The sequence below is a fragment of the Ascaphus truei genome, chromosome 3, assembly GCF_040206685.1.
Source record: "Ascaphus truei isolate aAscTru1 chromosome 3, aAscTru1.hap1, whole genome shotgun sequence".
In the NCBI taxonomy this organism is placed as follows: domain Eukaryota; kingdom Metazoa; phylum Chordata; class Amphibia; order Anura; family Ascaphidae; genus Ascaphus; species Ascaphus truei.
The window spans coordinates 4,737,293-4,760,505 of NC_134485.1; the positions used below are offsets into that span (position 1 = coordinate 4,737,293).

At 51.8% G+C, this 23,213-nt stretch overlaps 1 protein-coding gene and 1 long non-coding RNA gene across 5 annotated transcripts; both read left to right on the plus strand.

Moving 5' to 3' along the window:
• The first annotated feature begins 243 nt into the window (after nucleotides 1-243).
• Nucleotides 244-4,708, plus strand: GJA8 (gap junction protein alpha 8). 4 transcript variants are annotated; one of them, XM_075593538.1, is made up of 2 exons: nucleotides 244-344; nucleotides 2,299-4,708. In XM_075593538.1, exon 2 carries the CDS (start codon nucleotides 2,309-2,311, stop codon nucleotides 4,163-4,165), a length of 1,857 nt encoding a protein of 618 aa, XP_075449653.1. In that variant the 5' UTR covers nucleotides 244-344; nucleotides 2,299-2,308; the 3' UTR covers nucleotides 4,166-4,708. The 4 variants fall into 4 exon arrangements, with proteins under 4 accessions (XP_075449653.1, XP_075449654.1, XP_075449652.1 ...); XM_075593539.1 differs by lacking the exon at nucleotides 244-344 and adding an exon at nucleotides 1,250-1,353; XM_075593537.1 differs by lacking the exon at nucleotides 244-344 and adding an exon at nucleotides 1,331-1,438.
• An 89-nt stretch (nucleotides 4,709-4,797) lies between these two features.
• On the plus strand, nucleotides 4,798-22,175 carry LOC142491253 (uncharacterized). Its single transcript, XR_012800360.1, has 2 exons — nucleotides 4,798-6,266; nucleotides 20,525-22,175. It is a non-coding gene; the product is annotated as an uncharacterized LOC142491253 (long non-coding RNA).
• Nucleotides 22,176-23,213: the final 1,038 nt, after the last annotated feature.

Below are 23,213 nucleotides of genomic sequence, written 5' to 3' on the forward strand. Positions count from 1 at the left end.
AATGCAAATATCATTAACTGCAATGAAAATTGCGCACATGCCTCATAAGGTAAAAAAAGTGGAAAGACGGGAGAATGATACAATATGTTTCCGTATCAGGTGATTTTTAGTGTTATTAATCTGAATATTCATGCCATACTGCGTCTAACAGAACCGGGGAGTTTCCTGCCAGAATGCACCACCCCGGGTTCTTTGTACTAACATTTCTATTTAACGTTAGCTGGATCCCCAGCCCGGTGCCGAGCGCTCTGCGGGCTGTGTCAGCACAAACATTACTAGCAACATCAGCCCAAAGAGCGCAGGACAAAGCCGCGGCTTCACTGTGGGAAGGGAACGGAGCCTCTGTAAGTAAGCTGAAACTCACATTACGTTTTCTGACAGTAACCTTGATGTTGAGCAGGGGCGGACAACTCCTCAAGACTTCCCAACAGGTCAGGCATTAAGGGTATCCCTGCTTCAGCACAGGTGGCTCACTCAGTGGCTCAGTCAAAGACTGAGCCACTGATTGAGCCACCTGTGCTGAAGCAGGGACTGATTGAGCCCCCTGTGCTGAAGCATAGCCTGATTGAGCCACCTGTGCTGAAGCTGGGACATTCTTAAAACCTGACGTGTTGGGGGGGGTCTTGAAGGCTGGAGTTGAGCCCTCTTGATGTAGAGAATATTAGTTTGTCCTTCCTGTGTCTTTTTGTAACTGCCCAGCGACGGAACTGTTCAGAGGCGACTACCTCCGAATAAAGGGGGTCGGAAGTGGGTGTCGGAAGTGGCCATTGAAAGTGGGCAGCTGTAGGACTTTTGGGTCAACGTTGCAGCTCACGGTTTATTTGCAAACGGAACCGCCAGCAATCGTAAAATAATCCCCTGGCGGAGAATTATATCAAATATCAACGCTGGGTTGCCTTTGCTCAGAAATATTGCCAATAACAATAAAAAATGACATTGTTTACTAATGAACAGAAAACCGTTGCAATGCAAGTCATAACGCGGGAGACACTGATAAACATAAATTATATTTGTTAGTTGATCATTGATTTAGTTTAATTCAGAGGTCATTAAAAATGAGGAATTCTCGTTACCCCGAGTCACAACTGAAAAAGTCACAGCTGTCTACATAAAGGCATATGTGTGTATGTGCGGAGGATAGCACTATATCCCACACCTTAACCTCCCCCTTCATATTTCATGCATTTCATGCATTATCTCCCTTTCTTCTCTATTGTTTCCCACATCACCAATTGTGGCTCTTCCATAAAAGCTGTCTGGCTCAGAGCTTAAATATTGCAGGACACTAAAACCCAGCCATCAGGGCGAATTGAGTCACATCTGCTCAGTCGTGCGATAAGGTTGGGACGTTAGGTAGGAAAGGGCAGAAACAAAAGTTCACTTTTGACAGCCGAGTGCCAAGAGAGGGACCACGTTCTCCAGTGGAGCTTTCACTGTGGCAAGTTGCCCACTCCGTAGCATTAACTTGTATCGCTTTCTTCTGCTCTTTAGCGTGTTCGAGGCGTCTCTAGAAATCAAGGCTAGTTAAAGTCTGTTTTTGAAGATGGTAGCTGGTTTTGAATTGCAGCGCTGGAATAGTTCAGATCCTCCGGGGTTCAGAGATAAGTGAATAACTCCAAGTGTGCTGGGTAAAAGTGCAATACGCGTGAATGGCTGTTATAGCTTCGTTGTCAGTTTCGATAGTTGGTGCCTGTGCAAATGGTGAAAAAATATAACTAATCTGAACAATATATGTATGCTTTTATTCTACAGAACAGTTGGTTATTTAGCTTTTTGGATGTTGCTCATGTAAGAAATAATAGCTGAATTACTGTGAATGTTTAATAGAAGTGATACAGATGTAGGCTTAGTTATTCATTAGTGATAAGCTCTCTAACTAGTTTTTCTCTTTATGGGTATTACAGGTTCTGTTTAAATACAAATGTATTTGGAGAGTTGGTGATATGTTTGTGTGATTGAATAGTGCGGATCCGAATTTGACAAAATAGGGACGTTTTTGTTTACATACTGTAGACTCTTCAATAGTTTCCATATGTTTTGCACCTTGGAGTTTATTGTTAGAATGTCTGTGGTCACCGCTATAGGTTTCCGCAAAGGAAACTTCTCCTGTATGATTTACTTTGCAGTTGGGCGACGAATAACTTTGGAATTACTTTGCCAATTTCACATCTTTCCTTTGAATTCACTACAGAAAATAATGTTGTGTTTATTTGTTTTCGCTCATTCTACTTATACGGGCTATGAATCCTTTTTCAAAGAATTACCCAACATTGACCCACTCGTGTTTTTCTTTTACAGCCTTTGAATCATGGGAGACTGGAGCTTCTTGGGGAATATTTTGGAGGAGGTGAATGAACACTCCACTGTCATCGGTAGAGTCTGGCTCACTGTCCTGTTCATTTTTAGGATCCTCATCCTCGGGACGGCAGCCGAGTTCGTCTGGGGGGACGAGCAGTCCGATTTTGTGTGCAACACGCAGCAGCCCGGTTGCGAGAATGTCTGCTACGACGAGGCTTTTCCTCTCTCCCACATTCGGTTGTGGGTTCTGCAGATCATCTTCGTGTCCACGCCGTCGCTGGTGTACGTGGGGCATGCCGTGCACCACGTGCGGATGGAAGAGAAAAGGAAAGAGAAGGAGGATGCAGAAATGAGTAGGCAGCAGGAGATGAACGAAGAAAGATTGCCGCTTGACCAAGGGAGCATCAGAACCACCAAGGAAACCAGTACCAAAGGAACCAAGAAGTTTCGCCTGGAGGGAACACTCCTGAGAACCTACATCTGCCACATTATCTTCAAAACACTTTTTGAGGTGGGCTTTGTGGTGGGCCAATACTTTCTCTATGGTTTCAGTATCCTTCCGCTGTACCGCTGCAGCCGGTGGCCTTGCCCTAATACGGTGGACTGCTTCGTCTCCAGACCTACTGAGAAAACGGTGTTCATCATGTTCATGTTGGCTGTGGCGGCAGTCTCTCTCTTCCTAAATGTGGTGGAAATCAGCCACTTGGGCTGGAAAAAGATCCGCCTGGCATTCCGGCGGAGCACAGAAAACCACCAACATCAACTGCTGGGAGAAGGCTCTGAGAAACACTTGCACTCTCTAGCCATCTCTTCCATGCCAAAGTCTAAGGGCTACAAGCTGTTGGAGGAAGAAAAGGCCGTCTCCCATTTCTACCCATTGTCTGAGGTTGGAGTAGAAGCCAGCCCCCTTCCATCTCACTTTAATGGTTATGAGAAGAGAAGCACAGGCCTCCTAGAAGACATCTCCAAGGCTTATGATGAAACATTGCCATCCTACCGTCAAACAGAAGAGCAAAAGGTGGTGAAAGTGCAAGTTGCTGAGACCTTAGAACGTGCTCCCTCTGAGCGCGCCCCTTCCTTTAGGGCCCTGTCGGTGCACGCCCCCTCTGAGAATGCACTCTCGGAAAGAGCACCATCCCGTGCTGCTTCTGAGCAGGCACGGTCTGAACGAGCCCCTTCCGTGCGAATCCCTTCCAACAACGCACTCTCTGAAAGAGCACCTTCTGAGAGAGCACCCTCCCGGGCTGTCTCTGAGCATGCACCTTCTAATCGGACCCCCTCTGAACGATCTCCCTCACGGGCAGCTTCTGAGCGGGCACCCTCTGAACACACTCTGTCTCAACTAGCAACCTTTCAGGCACCCTCCGTACATGAATACTTAGAGAGTCCTCCTTCCTATGCATTTTCTGAGCTAATCCCCACTTATCGAGCACCATCCCGTGCAACTTCCGAACATGCCCCTAGCGAACATGCCCCTAGCGAACATGCCCCTAGCGAACATGCTCCCTCCCGAGCAGCCTCTGAACATGCTCTGTATGAGTGTGTCCCTTCCCAGGCAGCTCCTGAACAGGTCCCATATGAGCATACCCCATCCCAGGCTGTCTCGGACCACGCTGGCTCTGAGCGGGCCCCTTCCGAGCATGGCTCCCCCGAATCCCAGGCTGTCTCAGACCACGCTGGCTCTGAGCGGACCCCTCCTGAGCATGGCTTCCCTGAACCTGCGCCCCTAGAGCCAGAAGCTTCTGAGCCGGAAACCCCAGGCCCAGAGTTGCCATTGCTGTGTGTTGAAATAATTTCTGACCCCAGGTCCCTGAGCAGATTAAGCAAAGCCAGTAGCAGAGCCCGCTCAGATGACTTAACAGTATGAATAGGGGAAATAAAAAGATGAAAGGAGCTACCAGGTGTACAAACCAGACCCAAGTCATTTGGATATTGAGTTGAAAATGTTTAAAGGGAGCGTGCTACCCAGGTAAACATGTACCATGAGTTGTGCATGACTCGTGTGCTTATGCAGTATAGACTTCAATTGATATTACTAAGCACATAGCAGTAATTTTGAGTCAGGTCTGTGCTGGGTGAGTGACTGCAGTAATGACCAAACCAAAGAAAGCACTTACTAAGCTAATAAGCGACACCTCAGGGCCAGATCCCAAACGTGAATACAAACACAGAGAGGCCACAAAAAATAAAATACAACAAAAAACCCTTTCATCCTTTAGTTAAGTTCACACAAATTTTTCAAAAATACATGAAAACTTCCCTCAGGTTAACAAAATGTAACCCCCTCTGCGTGTGTAACCCTAACATGACAATATGTGACATTGTTGCCTTCCAAAATGTAACAAACTAAACTCCAATTTCTTAACCACTAGCGCAGAGGTTGGGCAGCAACAGTCCTCAAGGGCCACCAACAGGTCGGGTTTTATGGACATCCCTGCTTCAGCACAGGAGGCTCAATCAGTGGCTCAGTCTTAGACTGAGTCACTGATTGAACCAACTGCGCTGAAGCAGGGATATCCTGAAAACCTTACCTGTTGGTGGCCCTTGAGGACTGGAGTTGCCCACCCCCTGCGCTAGTGGCATCTTTTCTGCTTGGCTAGAGCAGTGTTTGTCTTGTGTTAATGTTATAGTCACCAAAGCATTTCTCTCTCCTCCTCAGTGGCTGTAATTGTGCCCCGGAGTCCCGATGTAACGTCCCGTTGTGTTCAGTGTCAGTGTTATGCAGCACAAAAGGAAGAGACAAATAGAAAAGGTATAGGAAGAAGAAAAACATGTTAAAAAAAACCCCAGCAAGGCAAGAGCCTTCCAATTTTACATTGAAAAGAAGGGACATTTGGGCAAAGTGCCCCCTACAGGCGACCTGCGGTACACTTTGCTAACTTTCCTCCATAGGTGTAACTATAGCAAGCTCTCCGCCTCTTCCACCCTCAGACATGTTTCTGCTGAAGAAAAAACAATCCAGCTGCTTCTCTGTGCAACCTGTTCTAGTCTCATTTAGTAAAGTGCTTATTTTAATGTGGTTACGGAGGTATTTGCAATAACATTTTTTTAAAAGCCACAATCCCAGATGCAGATGCCTGGGCACAGAATACATCGGCTGAGCAGAGAATGGGCAGAACAGGGGAAGTTTTAGGAAAGGCTTTGCCATGGTGACCTTTGGCAGTGAAAACGACACTACTTAGTATGGAAAAGTAGGGGGGGAAAAACAGTTTTGTCAAAGGGTTTTTTATTTATGCTGTTTTGTAATTTTCATCAAGGTATAGATTTAAATATATAAAAATATATATATATATTTAGAATGCCAACGCGTGAAAAGCGAGTTTCCATACGGAACCTGAAGTATATGGGAACCTCATTCTAATATGGTCAAGTGCTGGGGTCTAACTCATTCACCCTCCCTTTCCTATACCGGGCAGGCTCACACCGGGGCCTGTAGGATGCAATGCTTTAGAACGGGTGGTCCATGGACGCCTAATTGTAGTTTGGGAGGAAGGTCTCTGCATGGCCACCGGAAGCTCTGAATAACAGGCATCCGAGATGCTGAAGACGTTTCTTACAGTAAGCATGGGATTCTGACTCTATATTAGAGGACTTGTTAGGGCCCAAAGGTCTGATCCCAGACTAAGCTTGGGAGAGTTTAAACGTGGGCACAGCTGGACAGGATAGGTCACAGGTTTAATAAACTTAATAAAGAACGAGGTCTAAATCCCAAAGGTAGCAGCACATGCAATAGCAAATGTGTACTAGGTAGATTTCTAGAGATCTGCCATTGTCAGATAACCAGCTGTAGGTAGGAAGGGAAAGCGCTTCTTGATAGCTCTACAGTAGTGTTTGTGTAAGGACATCCTGTTGCCATTTATAACCAATATCTAATCATTGTGACCTTATTTGTTTTCCATTGTCCCGACCTTACTGCTGGTGGACTTGTCCGCCCTTCCCGTGGACGGCTGTGAGCTTTTCCCCCCTAGGTAAGTAACATGGGCACTTTTACAGTTTATATTTACCCGTACTAACCACTTATGGGGTAAACATGAGCAAATCATTAAATACAGTAGTTCATGGGGGGGCCAACTCCAGTCTTCAAGGGCCACCAACAGGCCAAGGTATTAGCGATATCCCTGCTTCAGCACAGGTGGCTTAATCAGTGGCTCAGTCGAAGCAGGGATATCCTTAAAACCCAACTTGTTGGTGTGGCCCTTGGACTGGAGTTGGAAACCCCTGCAATAGTTATTCAGGGGTATAGCTGCTCTTCACATTGGTCATCAGACCACTCGGTAATCCGGCACATCGGTGAGACATACACCGGCAAAAACAAAGGATTTGGGGAATTGGCACTAACATCAATGTTGGTCATTAATGATGTTTAATGACTTCTCCGTTTATCAAATGTCCCAGGCTAATCATCTAAGTTGCATGCAGCCGTATAGTTATTGTCAGCTGAACCGCTCAAGTAAAATAACTTCAGCTTATTATTTGGTTAACATGAAATAACTCAACTGAGGGGTGGCTATTTCCTGATTAAAATGCTCACATATTCTGCAAATAATAACACAAAGATTCAGGCAGAATGAAAGGTCAGATGTCAAATGAGTGAGTTTGCTCATCGGAGATCAGAGTTAGCTCATCGGAGATCAGAGTTAGCTCATCGGAGATCAGAGTTAGCTCATCGGAGATCAGAGTTAGCTCATCGGAGATCAGAGTTAGCTCATCGGAGATCAGAGTTAGCACATGTAAGGGGAGAATATAAGATGCTTTCGCTGCCCTGGATGCTGCAGGTCCTATGTTGCAGTTGAGTGCCCGGGCAACGCAGAGGAACGCCTTCCATGGCGGATGTATCCCCGCACATTTACCGGTTATTACACTGCAATGTGAGAGAATCTGTCACTGCATAACAGTCTATGTGAGATGTTCCCTACACCACGTGCTGTTTTTATGAACAGAGATAGTCCTGCCTCGTCCCTATAACACAATGAAAAGAATGATGGAGAAAAAAAGGTCAAGAAATATAGCTGAAGTCATTGGTCTTAAAATGCATTCAGAGAGCAGCTTGGAGACTGCCAAGGTGGAATGATGTAAAATATAGCTCCAGGCGCGACTAAAAGAGATTATATTAAATGCAATACATACATGTACATACCAATACCATGAATGCAGTTTGAGTAGTCAAAGTCATCTCCTTTAGGTCTCTCCTGGGTTGGTATTTGTAATAATCGGGCAGTATCTATAACATGGCGAGCTCTGAGTAAGTGAGGATCTGTGGATATTCCAATCTCTGTGAGCTGATTAGTGAATGGATGGAAGAGAAGGATTGCCTAATAGTCACGGTGTGAGCTATCTGTTCAAACCTCCCAGCTGGAAAACTTGGAGTAAGGAGTAACCCCTACATTCTCAGAGAAAAGTAACCCCACAGAAATGATTCACAGTTACCCCACTGATGTGTGCTTCCCTTGGATAAATCTGACAGTTTTTCAGCCGGGAATCTTGGAGGAATAAACCCCAACGTGTTGTATGTTGGAGAGATTTGGGGTTGTACAAACCTGCGCTGTCACTTTACTGAGACATGTCCACTGCTTTCTAATACAATCAGGGTAAGGCAATAGTATAGGTTATCTTTAATGAACTTACGCTTTAATTGCAAATCACACGATACCCACATTCCTCACTTCTCTTACATATCTCAGTGAGGAGAGTTTGCATGTGAGTGTAATGCCTTACATATCTCAGCGAGGAGAGTTTGCATGTGAGTGTAAGGCCTTACATATCTCAGTGAGGAGAGTTTGCATGTGAGTGTAAGGCCTTACATATCTCAGTGAGGAGAGTTTGCATGTGAGTGTAAGGCCTTATATATCTCAGCGAGGAGAGTTTGCATGTGAGTGTAATGCCTTACATATCTCAGCGAGGAGAGTTTGCATGTGAGTGTAATGCCTTACATATCTCAGCGAGGAGAGTTTACATGTGAGTGTAATGCCTTATATATCTCAGTGAGGAGAGTTTGCATGTGAGTGTAAGGCCTTACATATCTCAGTGAGGAGAGTTTGCATGTGAGTGTAATGCCTTACATAGCTCAGTGAGGAGAGTTTGCATGTGAGTGTAAGGCCTTATATATCTCAGTGAGGAGAGTTTGCATGTGAGTGTAATGCCTTACATATCTCAGCGAGGAGAGTTTGCATGTGAGTGTAAGGCCTTACATATCTCAGTGAGGAGAGTTTGCATGTGAGTGTAATGCCTTATATATCTCAGCGAGGAGAGTTTGCATGTGAGTGTAATGCCTTATATATCTCAGCGATGAGAGTTTGCATGTGAGTGTAAGGCCTTACTTACACCTTCCCTCCGTCTCCCCTTCCCTCCTTCTCCCCTTCCCTCCGTCTCACCTTCCCTCCGTCTCCCCTTCCCTCCGTCTCCCCGTCCCTCCGTCCCTCCGTCCCTCCGTCTCCCCTTCCCTCCGTCTCCCCTTCCCTCCGTCTCCCCTTCCCTCCGTCTCCCCTTCCCTCCGTCTCCCCGTCCCTCCGTCTCCCGTTCCCTCCGTCTCCCCGTCCCTCCGTCTCCCCTTCCCTCCGTCCCTCCGTCTCCCCGTCCCTCCGTCTCCCCATCCCTCCTTCCCTCCGTCTCCCCTTCCCTCCGTCTCCCCTTCCCTCCGTCCCTCCATCTCCCCTTCCCTCCGTCTCCCCTTCCCTCCGTCCCTCCGTCTCCCCGTCCCTCCGTCTCCCCTTCCCTCCGTCCCTCCGTCTCCCCGTCCCTCCGTCTCCCCTTCCCTCCGTCCCTCCGTCTCCCCGTCCCTCCGTCTCCCCTTCCCTCCGTCCCTCCGTCTCCCCGTCCCTCCGTCTCCCCTTCCCTCCGTCCCTCCGTCTCCCCGTCCCTCCGTCTCCCCATCCCTCCTTCCCTCCGTCTTCCCGTCCCTCCGTCTCCCCTTCCCTCCGTCTCCCCGTCCCTCCGTCTCACCTTCCCTCCGTCTCCCCGTCCCTCCTTCCCTCCGTCTCCCCGTCCCTCCGTCTCCCCTTCCCTCCGTCTCCCCGTCCCTCCGTCTCCCCGTCCCTCCGTCTCCCCGTCCCTCCGTCTCCCCGTCCCTCCGTCTCCCCTTCCCTCCGTCTCCCCGTCCCTCCGTCTCCCCGTCCCTCCGTCTCCCCGTCCCTCCGTCCCTCCGTCCCTCCGTCCCTCCGTCCCTCCGTCTCCCCGTCCCTCCGTCCCTCCGTCCCTCCGTCTCCCCTTCCCTCCGTCCCTCCGTCCCTCCGTCTCCCCGTCTCCCCGTCCCTCCGTCTCCCCGTCCCTCCGTCTCCCCATCCCTCCTTCCCTCCGTCTCCCCGTCTCCCCATCCCTCCTTCCCTCCGTCTTCCCGTCCCTCCATCTCACCTTCCCTCTGTCTCCCCGTCCCTCCTTCCCTCCGTCTCCCCGTCCTTCCGTCTCCCCTTCCCTCCATCTCCCCGTCCCTCCGTCTCCCTGTCCCTCCGTCCCTCCGTCTCCCCGTCCCTCCGTCTCCCCTTCCCTCCGTCTCCCCGTCCCTCCGTCTCCCCGTCCCTCCATCTCCCCGTCCCTCCGTCTCCCTGTCCCTCCGTCCCTCCGTCTCCCCGTCCCTCCGTCTCCCCGTCCTTCCGTCTCCCCTTCCCTCCATCTCCCCGTCCCTCCGTCTCCCTGTCCCTCCGTCCCTCCGTCTCCCCGTCCCTCCGTCTCCCCTTCCCTCCGTCTCCCCGTCCCTCCGTCTCCCCGTCCCTCCGTCTCCCCGTCCCTCCGTCCCTCCGTCTCCCCGTCCCTCCGTCCCTCCGTCTCCCCGTCCCTCCGTCTCCCCTTCCCTCCGTCTCCCCGTCCCTCCGTCTCCCCGTCCCTCCGTCTCCCCGTCCCTCCGTCTCCCCGTCCATCCGTCTCCCCGTCCCTCCGTCTCCCCGTCCCTCCGTCTCCCCGTCCCTCTGTCCCTCCGTCTCCCCTTCCCTCCCCTTCCCTCCGTCTCCCCGTCCCTCCGTCTCCCCTTCCCTCCGTCTCCCCGTCCCTCCGTCTCCCCGTCCCTCCGTCTCCCCGTCCCTCCGTCTCCCCGTCCCTCCGTCCCTCCGTCTCCCCGTCCCTCCGTCCCTCCGTCTCCCCGTCCCTCCGTCTCCCCTTCCCTCCGTCTCCCCGTCCCTCCGTCTCCCCGTCCCTCCGTCTCCCCGTCCATCCGTCTCCCCGTCCCTCCGTCTCCCCGTCCCTCCGTCTCCCCGTCCCTCTGTCCCTCCGTCTCCCCTTCCCTCCCCTTCCCTCCGTCTCCCCGTCCCTCCGTCTCCCCGTCCCTCCGTCTCCCCGTCCCTCCGTCCCTTTGTCCCCCCGTCCCTCCGTCTCCCCGTCCCTCCGTCTCCCCGTCCCTCCGTCTCCCCTTCCCTCCCCGTCCCTCCGTCTCCCCGTCCCTCCGTCTCCCCTTCCCTCCGTCTCCCGTCCCTCCGTCTCCCCGTCCCTCCGTCTCCCCGTCCCTCCGTCTCCCCTTCCCTCCGTCTCCCGTCCCTCCGTCTCCCCGTCCCTCCGTCTCCCCGTCCCTCCGTCCCCCCGTCCCTCCGTCCACCCGTCCCTCCGTCCCCCCGTCCCTCCGTCCCCCCGTCCCTCCGTCTCCCCATCCCTCCGTCTCCCCGTCCCTCCGACCCTCCGTCCCCCCGTCCCTCCGTCCCCCCGTCCCTCCGTCTCCCCGTCCCTCCGTCCCTCCGTCTCTCCGTCCCTCCGTCTCCCCGTCCCTCCATCTCCCTGTCCCTCCGTCCCTCCGTCTCCCCGTCCCTCCGTCTCCCCGTCCCTCCATCTCCCCGTCCCTCCGTCCCTCCGTCTCCCCGTCCCTCCGTCTCCCCGTCCCTCCGTCTCCCCGTCTCCCCTTCCCTCCGTCTCCCCTTTCCTCCGTCTCCCCTTTCCTCCGTCCCTCTGGGAAATTCACAATACCTCGGGCCTGGGGAAGAGAAGATCTCCAGGGGAGATATTCCTGGGGAAAGGCGCTCTCACAGTTCCCTGAGTTGCAGCACGTGAACGCCTCATTCTGTGAGAGTTTATTTGCTGCACGGATTTACACCGCCCACACTAAATTGCGGCCAAAAATGCAATTCTTACACAGCAAAATGTGTTTCTTTCCAAAAATATGTAATTAATGAGCAGGCCCCGTAGTGTTCTCTGTTTCCCAACAACCCAGCGTTTCTGCGGGGCGGACTGAACTTGCAGTTGGGTTTAAAATACCGGTGTAAATATCAGTGCAAACAAACGGTAGTCAGATGAAATAAATGTGTTTGACAGAGGAAAAAAGGAAAGAAAATAAATATTTCTGGGCGCAGTTCAGATAAACGTTATCACACCTAAAACTCTTACATTTGGAATATTTCATTTCCTGCAAATCACTGCAGAATCCCCCACATCCCGGCTGATCTGTACCAATCTTTCCAAGAAAAGTATCTTCTAGAAGAGGAGTCAGGCTGGGCTGTTCTTTTCTTACCACTTCTTGTACTTACTGTAATTAGCATTTCTTAGCGACAGAAAAGTCATCAAAATGAATGGGTACTTATTGTGTATCTTGTATAGAGCTACACACATTGGAGATGGCTATTCCAGCAGTACTTACCCACGCAACAAACAGAGAGTGGGCATCGTATGAAAGCGTTCTGCCTCTAAAGAGAAGCATCGGATTTATCAGAAGATAAAATCAGGGCCTTTCCAATGGAACCTGTTCCTTTGATAAAACGGCATTTTTATTCCATTTTGCAGCTGGGAGACCTTAATAAATGTTACCCAAAGAGCGCTTTTTAATTGAGACGAGGTGCGCACAGTAAGTGGAAGAGTAAATAGGAATGGATCCATGTGTAACCTGGCAGCGCCCCAGAATAACTGCTGCCCACGCTGGCTCTGTACCCGGCGTCGCCTCGGGCTGTACTAAGAGAATGAAAGCATTTGCTGCGGTCAGCTTGTGTGGGAAGCCAGGCTGCAGCATGTAATCCCACTGCGGATACAACACAGACACCCATGGGTAGTAACAGGTTGCGGGAAATACATCAGAGCAATGTGGGAGCACATTTAATGCGCAACGTGCCCTACAGTTATTCACTTGTTTCTGACTGCGGCATTCACTGAGAGACAAAGGCCTGGGACATAGTGAGTTTGTCCGGGCGGAGGCGCGCTGAGGCTCAGGGAAAGCGGTGCTTTCCCTGGCCTTACACAGCGCGCCGTCCGTGGGCGTGACGGGGGCGTGTTGGGGGCGGGTCTGGGGGCGGGCCAGTGACGTCACGGAGCTGGTTCGCCCTCATTGGGCGAACCGCTCACATGACCGGCCCTGCGCTCCGGCAAGCGGGGAAATTTCAAAACTCCCTCAGACACACGCTTCCCCAGGCTTGCGGACGCGTGCGCGAGCCCCTGCTAAAGCCGCTCTCATTGCGGCTGCAGGGGCTCAGTGCCGAGCAGCACTACGGGTCAGCGAATAAGCGCTGACCATGCCCGACGCCAAAGAGAGATCAATTTAGAAGTGGCATCCTTTTCTTTTACTTTTCACACAGATTAACCCAAGGTTTCTCAGCTCGTGTTCTCAAGACGCCCTCAACCAGTCTTGTTTTCAGGACATCTTACAAAATATCTCAGAATAGCATAGAGAATAGTAGATAAAATAATCCACTAGTTAATTTTTTTGGACGCAAACACGAAGTTTGGAGGATTAAGGCATTATTGTTTTGAATCTGGGGTATATCACTGCCAGGCCTCTAGGACAGTGAAAGGGTTAAAGAGACCCTCCAACATTTTGCATATTAAAATCGGTACCCCCGTAGTTCCTGTACTCGTGCTGGGCGGAGTTAATATGTGTAGCCGGAGGGTATGGGTTAGCAGTTAGGCTGCGACTATACAGAGGAACTGCAAAGCGCACGCGGACATCTGTGACGTCGCGATACGTGCACAAGCACATTCTTCCGCGTGCGAATGCAGGGGAGACAAGGCTGACATCTGTCATTGGACGGCTGTGTCACGTGACGCGGCCGTCGCAACCTGAAAACAAATTTGTAAAACTCTTCAACTGTCTCCCGCATTAGGCCTCGTTCAGGGTGCCAGAGGCAGGAGTTGGAGGGCGGGCGTTCGCGTGTGCAAGCGGCAGTCTGCTGGGCGATGTGTGCACATCCTCCCCAGCAGACTTTTTCAGGAGTTGAGGAGGCGGGGAGGGGGCGGGGCTACAGACGGCAGGTTAGGGATCCAAGTTGCTGTATTGGCTGCCGAGGTCCCAGTGACGCTGCTGCAGCTTCAAAAAACAACTTGGGTTGTTTATTGAAACTGTAGCCAGCGTCAACTCCGTACTTCGGAGACAGTGCAGCTGCCACCCTGACAACCACAATTAACTTTAAATACATTGTTTCCGACGGCCGCCCGCACGTCAGCACGCCCTCCCTCCGAAGCCAGCACCCTGAACGAGGCCTTACAGTAGCAAGCGGCGTCGCAGTCGCCGTTGGTATTATCACTTTGCAGGGATACGCTTTGTTATGGCGCTGCGCGGTGTCGCTCCGGGCGACATGTATTTTGATATAATCACGGCCTAATACACTGCTCACCATAAACAACAAAGCTCCCCTTTTTACCAATCCCCTGTTTTTATCAAAGCTCCCCCTTTTTTTATCAAAGACCCCCTTTTTTTAATCAGTCACCCCTTTTATCAAAGCCACCATTTTTTTAATCAGTCACCCCTTTTATCAAAGCCCCCATTTTTTATCAAAGCCCTCCTTTTTTAAATCAAATTCACTCCTTTTTATCAAAGCACCCCTTTTTTATTATAGCCCCCCTTTTTTTATCAAACACCCCCCTTTTATCAAAGACACCCCCCTTTTTTTAAAGTCCCTCCTTTTTTTTTATCAAACAGCCCCCCCATGCATACTGCCAGCGTGTGCCAGGTCTTCAATTCCATCTACAGGGGGATTGCAACTTTCACACGTTATTAGCAGTAATGTTTTCTGTGCGAGATGAAACCTGTCTGTATTGTGCTTTTATCTAGGAGCAGAGATGTATGTATACAGGAGGACCCCGCTCGTACGGCGGGTTCCGTTCCATGGCGCCGCTGCGAAGCGAAAATTGCCGAAAAGCAGAACCGGCGATTTTCGGCGTCTTCTACCCTTCTCCTTCTGCGCATCCGCAGACTTGTAGTCCCCCCTTCTGCGCATGCGTGAACTTGGCCACTCCCCCGTTCTGCACAAACGCGAATACGGCTGCTCCCCCGTTCTGCGCATCCGCAAACTTGCAGTCCCCCCTTCTGCGCATGTGCGAACTCGTCCCTCACCCGTTCTGTGCATGCACGACCTCTGCGTCCCCATTCTCTGCATGCGCGACCTCATCCTTTCCTGTTTTGTGCATGCGCGACCTCGGCCGTCCCCGATCTGTGCATGCGCGACCTCGGACGGCCCCGATCTGTGCATGCGCGACCTCGGACGGCCCCGTTCTGTGCATGCGCGACCTCGGACGGCCCCGATCTGTGCATGCGCGACCTCGGACGGCCCCGATCTGTGCATGCGCGACCTCGGACGTCCCCGTTATGTGCGTGCGCGAGATCAGCCTTCCCCGTTATGTGCGTGCGCGAGATCAGCCTTCCCCGTTATGTGCATGCGCGACCTCGGACGGCCCCGTTCTGTGCATGCGCGACCTCTGACGGCCCCGTTCTGTGCATGCGCGACCTCGGACGGCCCCGTTCTGTGCATGCGCGACTTCGGACGTCCCCGTTCTGTGCATGCGCGACCTCGGACGGCCCCGTTCTGTGCGTGCGCGACCTCGGACGGCCCCGTTCTGTGCATGCGCGACCTCGGCCAGCCCCGTTATGTGCATGCGCGACTTCGAATGTCCCCGTTCTGTGCGTGCGCGAGATCAGCCTTCCCCGTTATGTGCGTGCGCGACCTCGGACGGCCCCGTTATGTGCGTGCGCGACCTCGGACGGCCCCATTCTGTGCATGCGCGACTTCGAATGTCCCCGTTCTGTGCATGCGCGACCTCGGACGTCCCCGTTCTGTGCATGCGCGACCTCGGACGTCCCCGTTCTGTGCATGCGCGACTTCGAATGTCCCCGTTCTGTGCATGCGCGACCTCGGACGTCCCCGTTCTGTGCATGCGCGACCTCGGACGTCCCCGTTCTGTGCATGCGCGACTTCGAATGTCCCCGTTCTGTGCATGCGCGACCTCGGACGGCCCCGTTCTGTGCATGCGCGACCTCGGACGGCCCCGTTCTGTGCGTGCGCGACCTCGGACGGCCCCGTTCTGTGCGTGCGCGACCTCGGACGGCCCCGTTCTGTGCGTGCGCGACCTCGAACGTCCCCGTTATGTGCGTGCGCGACCTCGGACGGCCCCGTTCTGTGCATGCGCGACCTCGGACGGCCCCGTTCTGTGCGTGCGCGACCTCGGACGGCCCCGTTCTGTGCGTGCGCGACCTCGGACGGCCCCGTTCTGTGCATGCGCGACTTCGGACGTCCCCGTTCTGTGCATGCGCGACTTCGGACGTCCCCGTTATGTGCGTGCGCGACCTCGGACGGCCCCGTTCTGTGCATGCGCGACCTCGGACGGCCCCGTTCTGTGCATGCGCGACCCCGGACGGCCCCGTTATGTGCGTGCGCGACCTCGGACGGCCCCGTTCTGTGCATGCGCGACCTCGGACGGCCCCGTTCTGTGCGTGCGCGACCTCGGACGGCCCCGTTCTGTGCATGCGCGACTTCGGACGTCCCCGTTCTGTGCATGCGCGACTTCGGACGTCCCCGTTATGTGCGTGCGCGACCTCGGACGGCCCCGTTCTGTGCATGCGCGAGATCAGCCTTCCCCGTTCTGTGCGTGCGCGACCTCGGACGTCCCCGTTCTGTGCGTGCGCGACCTCGGACGGCCCCGTTCTGTGCATGCGCGACCTCGGACGGCCCCGTTCTGTGCGTGCACGACCTCGGACGGCCCCGTTCTGTGCGTGCACGACCTCGGACGTCCCCGTTATGTGCGTGCGCGACCTCGGACGGCCCCGTTCTGTGCGTGCGCGACCTCGAACGGCCCCGTTCTGTGCGTGCGCGACCTCGGACGGCCCCGTTCTATGCGTGCGCGACTTCGGACGGCCCCGTTCTGTGCGTGCGCGACCTCGGACGTCCCCGTTATGTGCGTTCGCGAGATCAGCCTTCCCCGTTCTGTGCGTGCGCGACCTCGGACATCCGCGTTCTGTTCGTGCGCGACCTCGGACGTCCCCGTTATGTGCGTGCGCGACCTCGGACGTCCCCGTTATGTGCGTACGCGACCTCGGACGTCCCCGTTATGTGCGTGCGCGAAATCAGCCGTCCCCGATCTGTGGATGTGCAGACATGGCGTTATTGTGTGTGTGTGTGTGTGGTGTGTGTGGTGTGGTGTGGTGTGGTGTGTGTGTGCCCAGGAAATACTTGAAAACGAGAGGTAACTCTAAATGTATTACTTCCTGGTAAAATACGTTATAAATAAATAAATGTATGTCTTTATTTATATAGCGCCATTAATGTACATAGAGGTTCACAGCAGTAATACACATGACAATCATATAAATAACAAATAATACAAATAACAGAACATAGGAATAAGTGCTTCAGACATAAAAGTAACATTTAGGAAGAGGAGTCCCTGCACCGAAGAGCTTACAGTCTAATTGGTAGGTAGGGAGAATGTACAGAGACATTAGGAGGGAGTTCTGGTAAGTGCGTCTGCAGGAGCCAAGCTTTATGTATCGTGTTTATAGTATTATCCAAGGAGCTACTCATATGCTTCATTAAGCAAGTGTGTCTTAAGGTGGGTCTTAAAGGTGGATAGAAAGGGTGCAAGTCGGGTACTGAGGGGAAGGACATTCCAGAGGTGTGGGGCAGTCAGGGAGAAAGGTTTAAGGTGGGAGAGGGCTTTAGATACAAAGGGGTAGAGAGAAGACATCCTTGAGCAGAATGCAAGAGTCGGGATGATGTATAGCGAGAAATTAGGGCTGAGATGTAAGGAGGGGCAGAAGAATGTAAAGCTTTAAAAGTGGGAGAAGAATGGAGTGTGAGATGCGGGATTTGATCGGAAGCCAGGAGAGGGATTTCATGAGGGGAGATGCTGAGACAGATTTAGGAAAGAGTAGAGTGATTCTGGCAGCAGCATTTAGGATAGATTGTAGGGGAGACAGGTGAGAGGCAGGAAGGCCGGACAGCAGGAGGTTACAGTAATCAAGACGGGAGAGAATGAGGGCCTGAGTCAGAGTTTTAGTAGTCGAGCAATAGAGGAAAGGGCGTATCTTTGTTATATTGCAGAGGAAAAGTGACAGGTTTTAGAGACGTTTTGAATGTGAGAGGAGAATGTGAGAGAGGAGGCGAGTGTGACCCCTAGGCAGCGTGCTTGGGCTACTGGGTGTATGACAGAACTTCCAACAGTAATGTGGAAGGAGGTAGTAGGGCCAGGTTTGGGAGGGAGTATGAGGAGCTCTGTTTTTGACATGTTGAGTTTAAGTCGGCGGAAGGACATCCAGGATGATATAGCAGAGAGACATTCAGAAACTTTGGTCTGTACAGCGGGTGTAAGGTCAGGGGTTGAGAAGTACATTTGTGTGTCGTCAGCATTTTATGTTCATGTTTAATAAAAGCTCATTTTTAAACAGTTTGAGGGGTACATTTTGAGTGCATTGTCCTTTCTCTCTTTGTATATGCGCTATTATACTGTACCAGATTCCTGCTAGCACCCACCCCTACTTACCTGCTAGCACCCACCCCTACTTACCTGCTAGCACCCACCCCTACTTACCTGCTAGCACCCACCCCTTCTTACCTGCTAGCACCCACCCCTACTTACCTGCTAGCACCCACCCCTACTTACCTGCTATCACCCACCCCTACTTACCTGCTAGCACCCACCACTTCTTACCTGCTAGCACCCACCCCTTCTTACCTGCTAGCACCCACCCCTTCTTACCTGCTAGCACCCACCCCTACTTACCTGCTAGCACCCACCCCTACTTACCTGCTAGCACCCATCCCTTCTTACCTGCTAGCACCCACCCCTACTTACCTGCTAGCACCCACCCCTACTTACCTGCTAGCACCCACCCCTACTTACCTGCTAGCACCCACCCCTACTTACCTGCCGGCACCCACCCCTTCTTACCTGTTAGCATCCACCCCTACTTACCTGCTAGCATCCACCCCTACTTACCTGCTAGCACCCACCCCTACTTACCTGCTAGCACCCACCCCTACTTACCTACTAGCATCCACCCCTACTTACCTGCTAGCACCCACCCCTACTTACCTGCTAGCACCCACCCCTTCTTACCTGCTAGCACCCACCCCTACTTACCTGCTAGCACCCACCCCTACTTACCTGCTAGCACCCACCCCTACTTACCTGTATTATTTCCACAATAGTAGGTGAGCAGGATCATTGAACCCTCCTGGGGTCTCGTATGTCCACATTATGCAGCAACATATTAGGGAGCAGCACATTAGGGAGCAGCACATTAGGGAGCAGCACTTTATGCAGCAGCACATTAGGGAGCAGCACTTTATGCAGCAGCACTTTATGCAGCAGCACTTTATGCAGCAGCACATTAGGGAGCAGCACTTTATGCAGCAGCACTTTATGCAGCAGCACTTTATGCAGCAGCACTTTATGCAGCAGCACATTAGGGAGCAGCACATTAGGGAGCAGCACATTAGGGAGCAGCACATTAGGGAGCAGCACATTAGGCAGCAGCACATTAGGGAGCAGCACTTTATGCAGCAGCACATTAGGGAGCAGCACATTAGGGAGCAGCACTTTATGCAGCAGCACTTTATGCAGCAGCACATTAGGGAGCAGCACATTAGGGAGCAGCACATTATGCAGCAGCACATTATGCAGCAGCACATTAGGGAGCAGCACATTATGCAGCAGCACATTATGCAGCAGCACATTAGGGAGCAGCACATTATGCAGCAGCACATTATGCAGCAGCACATTAGGGTGCAGCACTTTATGCAGCAGCACATTAGGGAGCAGCACATTAGGGAGCAGCACTTTATGCAGCAGCACATTAGGGAGCAGCCCATTAGGGAGCAGCACATTATGCAGCAGCACATTAGGGAGCAGCACTTTATGCAGCAGCACATTAGGGAGCAGCACTTTAGGGAGCAGCACATTAGGGAGCAGCACTTTATGCAGCAGCACATTAGGGAGCAGCACTTTATGCAGCAGCACATTAGGGAGCAGCATATTAGGGAGCAGCACTTTATGCAGCAGCACATTAGGGAGCAGCACGTTATGCAGCACATTAGGGAGCAGCACTTTATGCAGCAGCACATTAGGGAGAAGCACATTAGGGAGCAGCACTTTAGGGAGCAGCACATTAGGGAGCAGCACTTTAGGGAGCAGCACATTAGGGAGCAGCACTTTATGCAGCAGCACATTATGCAGCAGCACTTTATGCAGCAGCACTTTATGCAGCAGCACATTAGGGAGCAGCACATTAGGGAGCAGCACTTTATGCAGCAGCACATTAGGGAGAAGCTCTTTATGCAGCAGCACATTAGGGAGCAGCACATTAGGGAGCAGCACTTTATGCAGCAGCACATTAGGGAGAAGCTCTTTATGCAGCAGCACATTATGCAGCAGCACTTTATGCAGCAGCACTTTATGCAGCAGCACATTAGGGAGCAGCACATTAGGGAGCAGCACTTTAGGGAGCAGCACATTAGGGAGCAGCACTTTATGCAGCAGCACATTATGCAGCAGCACTTTATGCAGCAGCACTTTATGCAGCAGCACATTAGGGAGCAGCACATTAGGCAGCAGCACATTATGCAGCAGCACATTAGGGAGCAGCACATTAGGGAGCAGCACTTTATGCAGCAGCACATTAGGGAGCAGCACATTAGGGAGCAACACATTAGGGAGCAGCACATTAGGCGAGTACCTGGAATATTAGCTCTCTTGTTACCAGAGGTTAACGCAAAACATTGCAAATCATTGGGGACAGTGGCCCCAATGCAATGAACTGTAAAGCCATCTTCTCCTTGTCAGGGTAACATTTAACTCCTATTCTAATAAGAGGGGTTTAAATCTTTCCAAGCAAGGAGAAGACAGGATCCCAGCGTGCTGGCTCGGGGTCTTCTGGTTGTGAAACTGGTGCAGAATTGGAGCAATATAATGTTTGTATTTGGTAGCGGTGATGCTATCAGATACATAGTTATTTTATTATCACTGCCCCTGTGATAGCAGACAAGGGATTACACGGATACTTCCTGTTACACCATGTACACTACATATAGCTATAACCTTTGCTGCATGGCTTTTCTTTCAGACGGCCTTCCCTGGGGTGCCTGTAATTGTCACCGATGCATGTTCTCGTAGCGTCCTCCTTTCCCAGCCGCAGTGAGCCCTTCAGCCCTGAGATCCTGATCAGGGGGGGCAGCATGAGCCGGACGTTTCCAAGAAACTTCCCTCCCGCAGGACCTCCCGGACAAAGCATCTTCACATAGGAACCAGTCCTCTTCCCGACTGGCTCAAGGGGAAGTGGCTAGTACGGTGACACAAACAGCCAAATGTTCGGAGAACTCCCGTCAAATAATGTAAAGCCTTGTTAAACTATGCCAATTCCCACAGAAATACCCTAATACGGTCATTCTCTAGTCTTTTGTCCACATATTTTTAATGGCCTGTTAATCATTATAGAGGTGGACAATTTGCTGTATTAAAGAGGCAATCCCAGCTAGTGATATATTTTTTGTGAATTGTTTTTAGCATAGGATTGAAGCAGGGGGTCTCCGGAGCTGAACCCCATTCATTTCAGCTGCGGGGACCCCCTGCTTACGGAGATATTTACCTTCGTAGGGGGTGCCGGTACCCTCGGCTAGCAGGGACCACGTAATGTCAGAGTTTCAAAACTCCCGCGTCCTGCGGCCAATAGGACGCCGTGACATCATCAGGTGTGGCTTCCTATTGGCTCGTAGGGGGTGCCGTTATCTCGGGAAGCAGGGGGTCCCTTTAACTGGAGTGAATGGGGTTTAATTCCGGAGACCCCCTGCCTCAATCCTATATATAAAAAATAATCATGAAAAACACGCAGGAATTGCTACTTTAACTTCTAGAAATAAAGATATTAAGACAAGAAAGTTAAGTTAAAAAATTCAAGATCCCGTTATTAATCGATCAAAGGATGAATGCGGCCATCGGGTAATTATTACTGCGTTAAACACGGGGGAATACACACCGTACGTTACATTTCTCTTTTGCATTTTGTTTCCATTAAGGTGAAGATCAATGATGCCCGGAGCCCGGGATATCGGCACATGGTTTTAAGCTAAAATACGCCTCTCTTTAAGGCTTGTTTTTATCCGAAAAGTATTTCCCACGTGACTATAGTAAAGAGAGAATTTCCGTGTGTACTTGCCGCCATGCAATTAGTGGCATTTATTAGCAAATGTGCAATTTTGCCATTTAACACATCCCTGCAACACATAGCAAAGCAATGGCGGGGAATTGAATGAAGAAGTGGGCGGCGTTTGTTATGTTTGGCTTCAGACGCGATGATCTGACGCCCAAACTGATTTTTACACAGTAGAGAAATCTCTGCTTAGTTGCCTTATACACTACAGTATGTCAGGAGTGGCCAACTCCAGTCCTCAAGGGCCACCAACAGGTCAGGTTATGAGGCTATCCCTGCTTCAGCACAGGTGGCTCAATCAGTGGCTCAACCCAAGACTGACAAACTCCAGTCCTCAAGGGCCACCTGTGCTGAAGCAGGGATATCCTCAAAACCTGACCTGTTGGGGACCCTTGAGGACTGGAGTTGGCCACTCCTGCACAGTCATTGCCAAGAGGACGGCATAACCGAACGTGCAGTCTGAAGGGCGTGGTGGGATCATTCAGGACCAGGCCTGTTAACTTGAAAAGACAGCAAGGATAACCTGTGTTGTGTATATGTTCATTAATAAAGGTAATTGTTTCTGAAACAGCTGTGAGTTCTCAGCCATGTCCTTGCATCAATTAAACCGACGTTATACAAGGAGTGGCCAAATAGGGCTGTACAGTATATGAAAGTCTCCAGTCCCGGGAACAAAAGTGAAGAAGGCTTATCAGAGGAAAGGAGTCCTGCTGTGAGGAATGGGACTTTTCCGTGATACATCTAGTGCTGTCTTTTTGCATGAGTTATGCGTCACTTTTGCAACATGTTGGCAGTCATTGGAAAATGAACCCTGAATTGGTATAATACCAATGGGCAAGGCCCGGTCCGGCTTGATTGTGGTGTCAGCGTTGTGGCTGCACCTGGCCCTGTGCTCACAGAGGGCCCGCGCTCCACCCTGGCCCAACTTCCTTAACCACATTTAAATGGTGATTACCGACGTTGGTCCGGGGGAGAGCGTGGGGCCTCTGTAAGAGCCAGCCTCTCCAGATACCACGTGACGATGTGTGGGCAAGAGGCCGGTGCAGTGGCGGATTTCCCATTAGCCTCCCCCCCTATACAGAGGCCTCGTGCTCTTCCCCACTGATTGCCGGTTCTTACCTCTTCTTTCCTGCCGCATTCCTCCTTCTTCAGCGTTGCGGCATCAAATTACGCTGCAATGCCACATGGCGTCGCATCAAATGATGCTGCGATGTCACGTTACCATGGTAATGCGACACAGTGTGACGTCACTTTGCCATAGCAACACAGGGCGATGTGACTACGCGGTGTCATTTTACGCCGCAACACTTAAGGAGGAGGGTGGCTGGAAAGAGGAGGCGCGCTACAGGAGATAAGAGGCCCCGCACGCACACACAGGGCACCGGGCCTCTGCCATTTACCCAGCCGGTCCTGACACTAAGGAAAACTACTACAGCTTTGTTTACTTACAGTACTGTTTCCATTCATTGCTTTCTGCCCATGTCACTAGGGGTCGGTCGCTACCACACGATCGCTAACCCAAGTGATCACATGGTTGTTAACCCGGAAGCCGTGCCGCCAGTCTTCAGGCAGAGCAAGAGTTAATAAATGGGCAATCCAACATAAC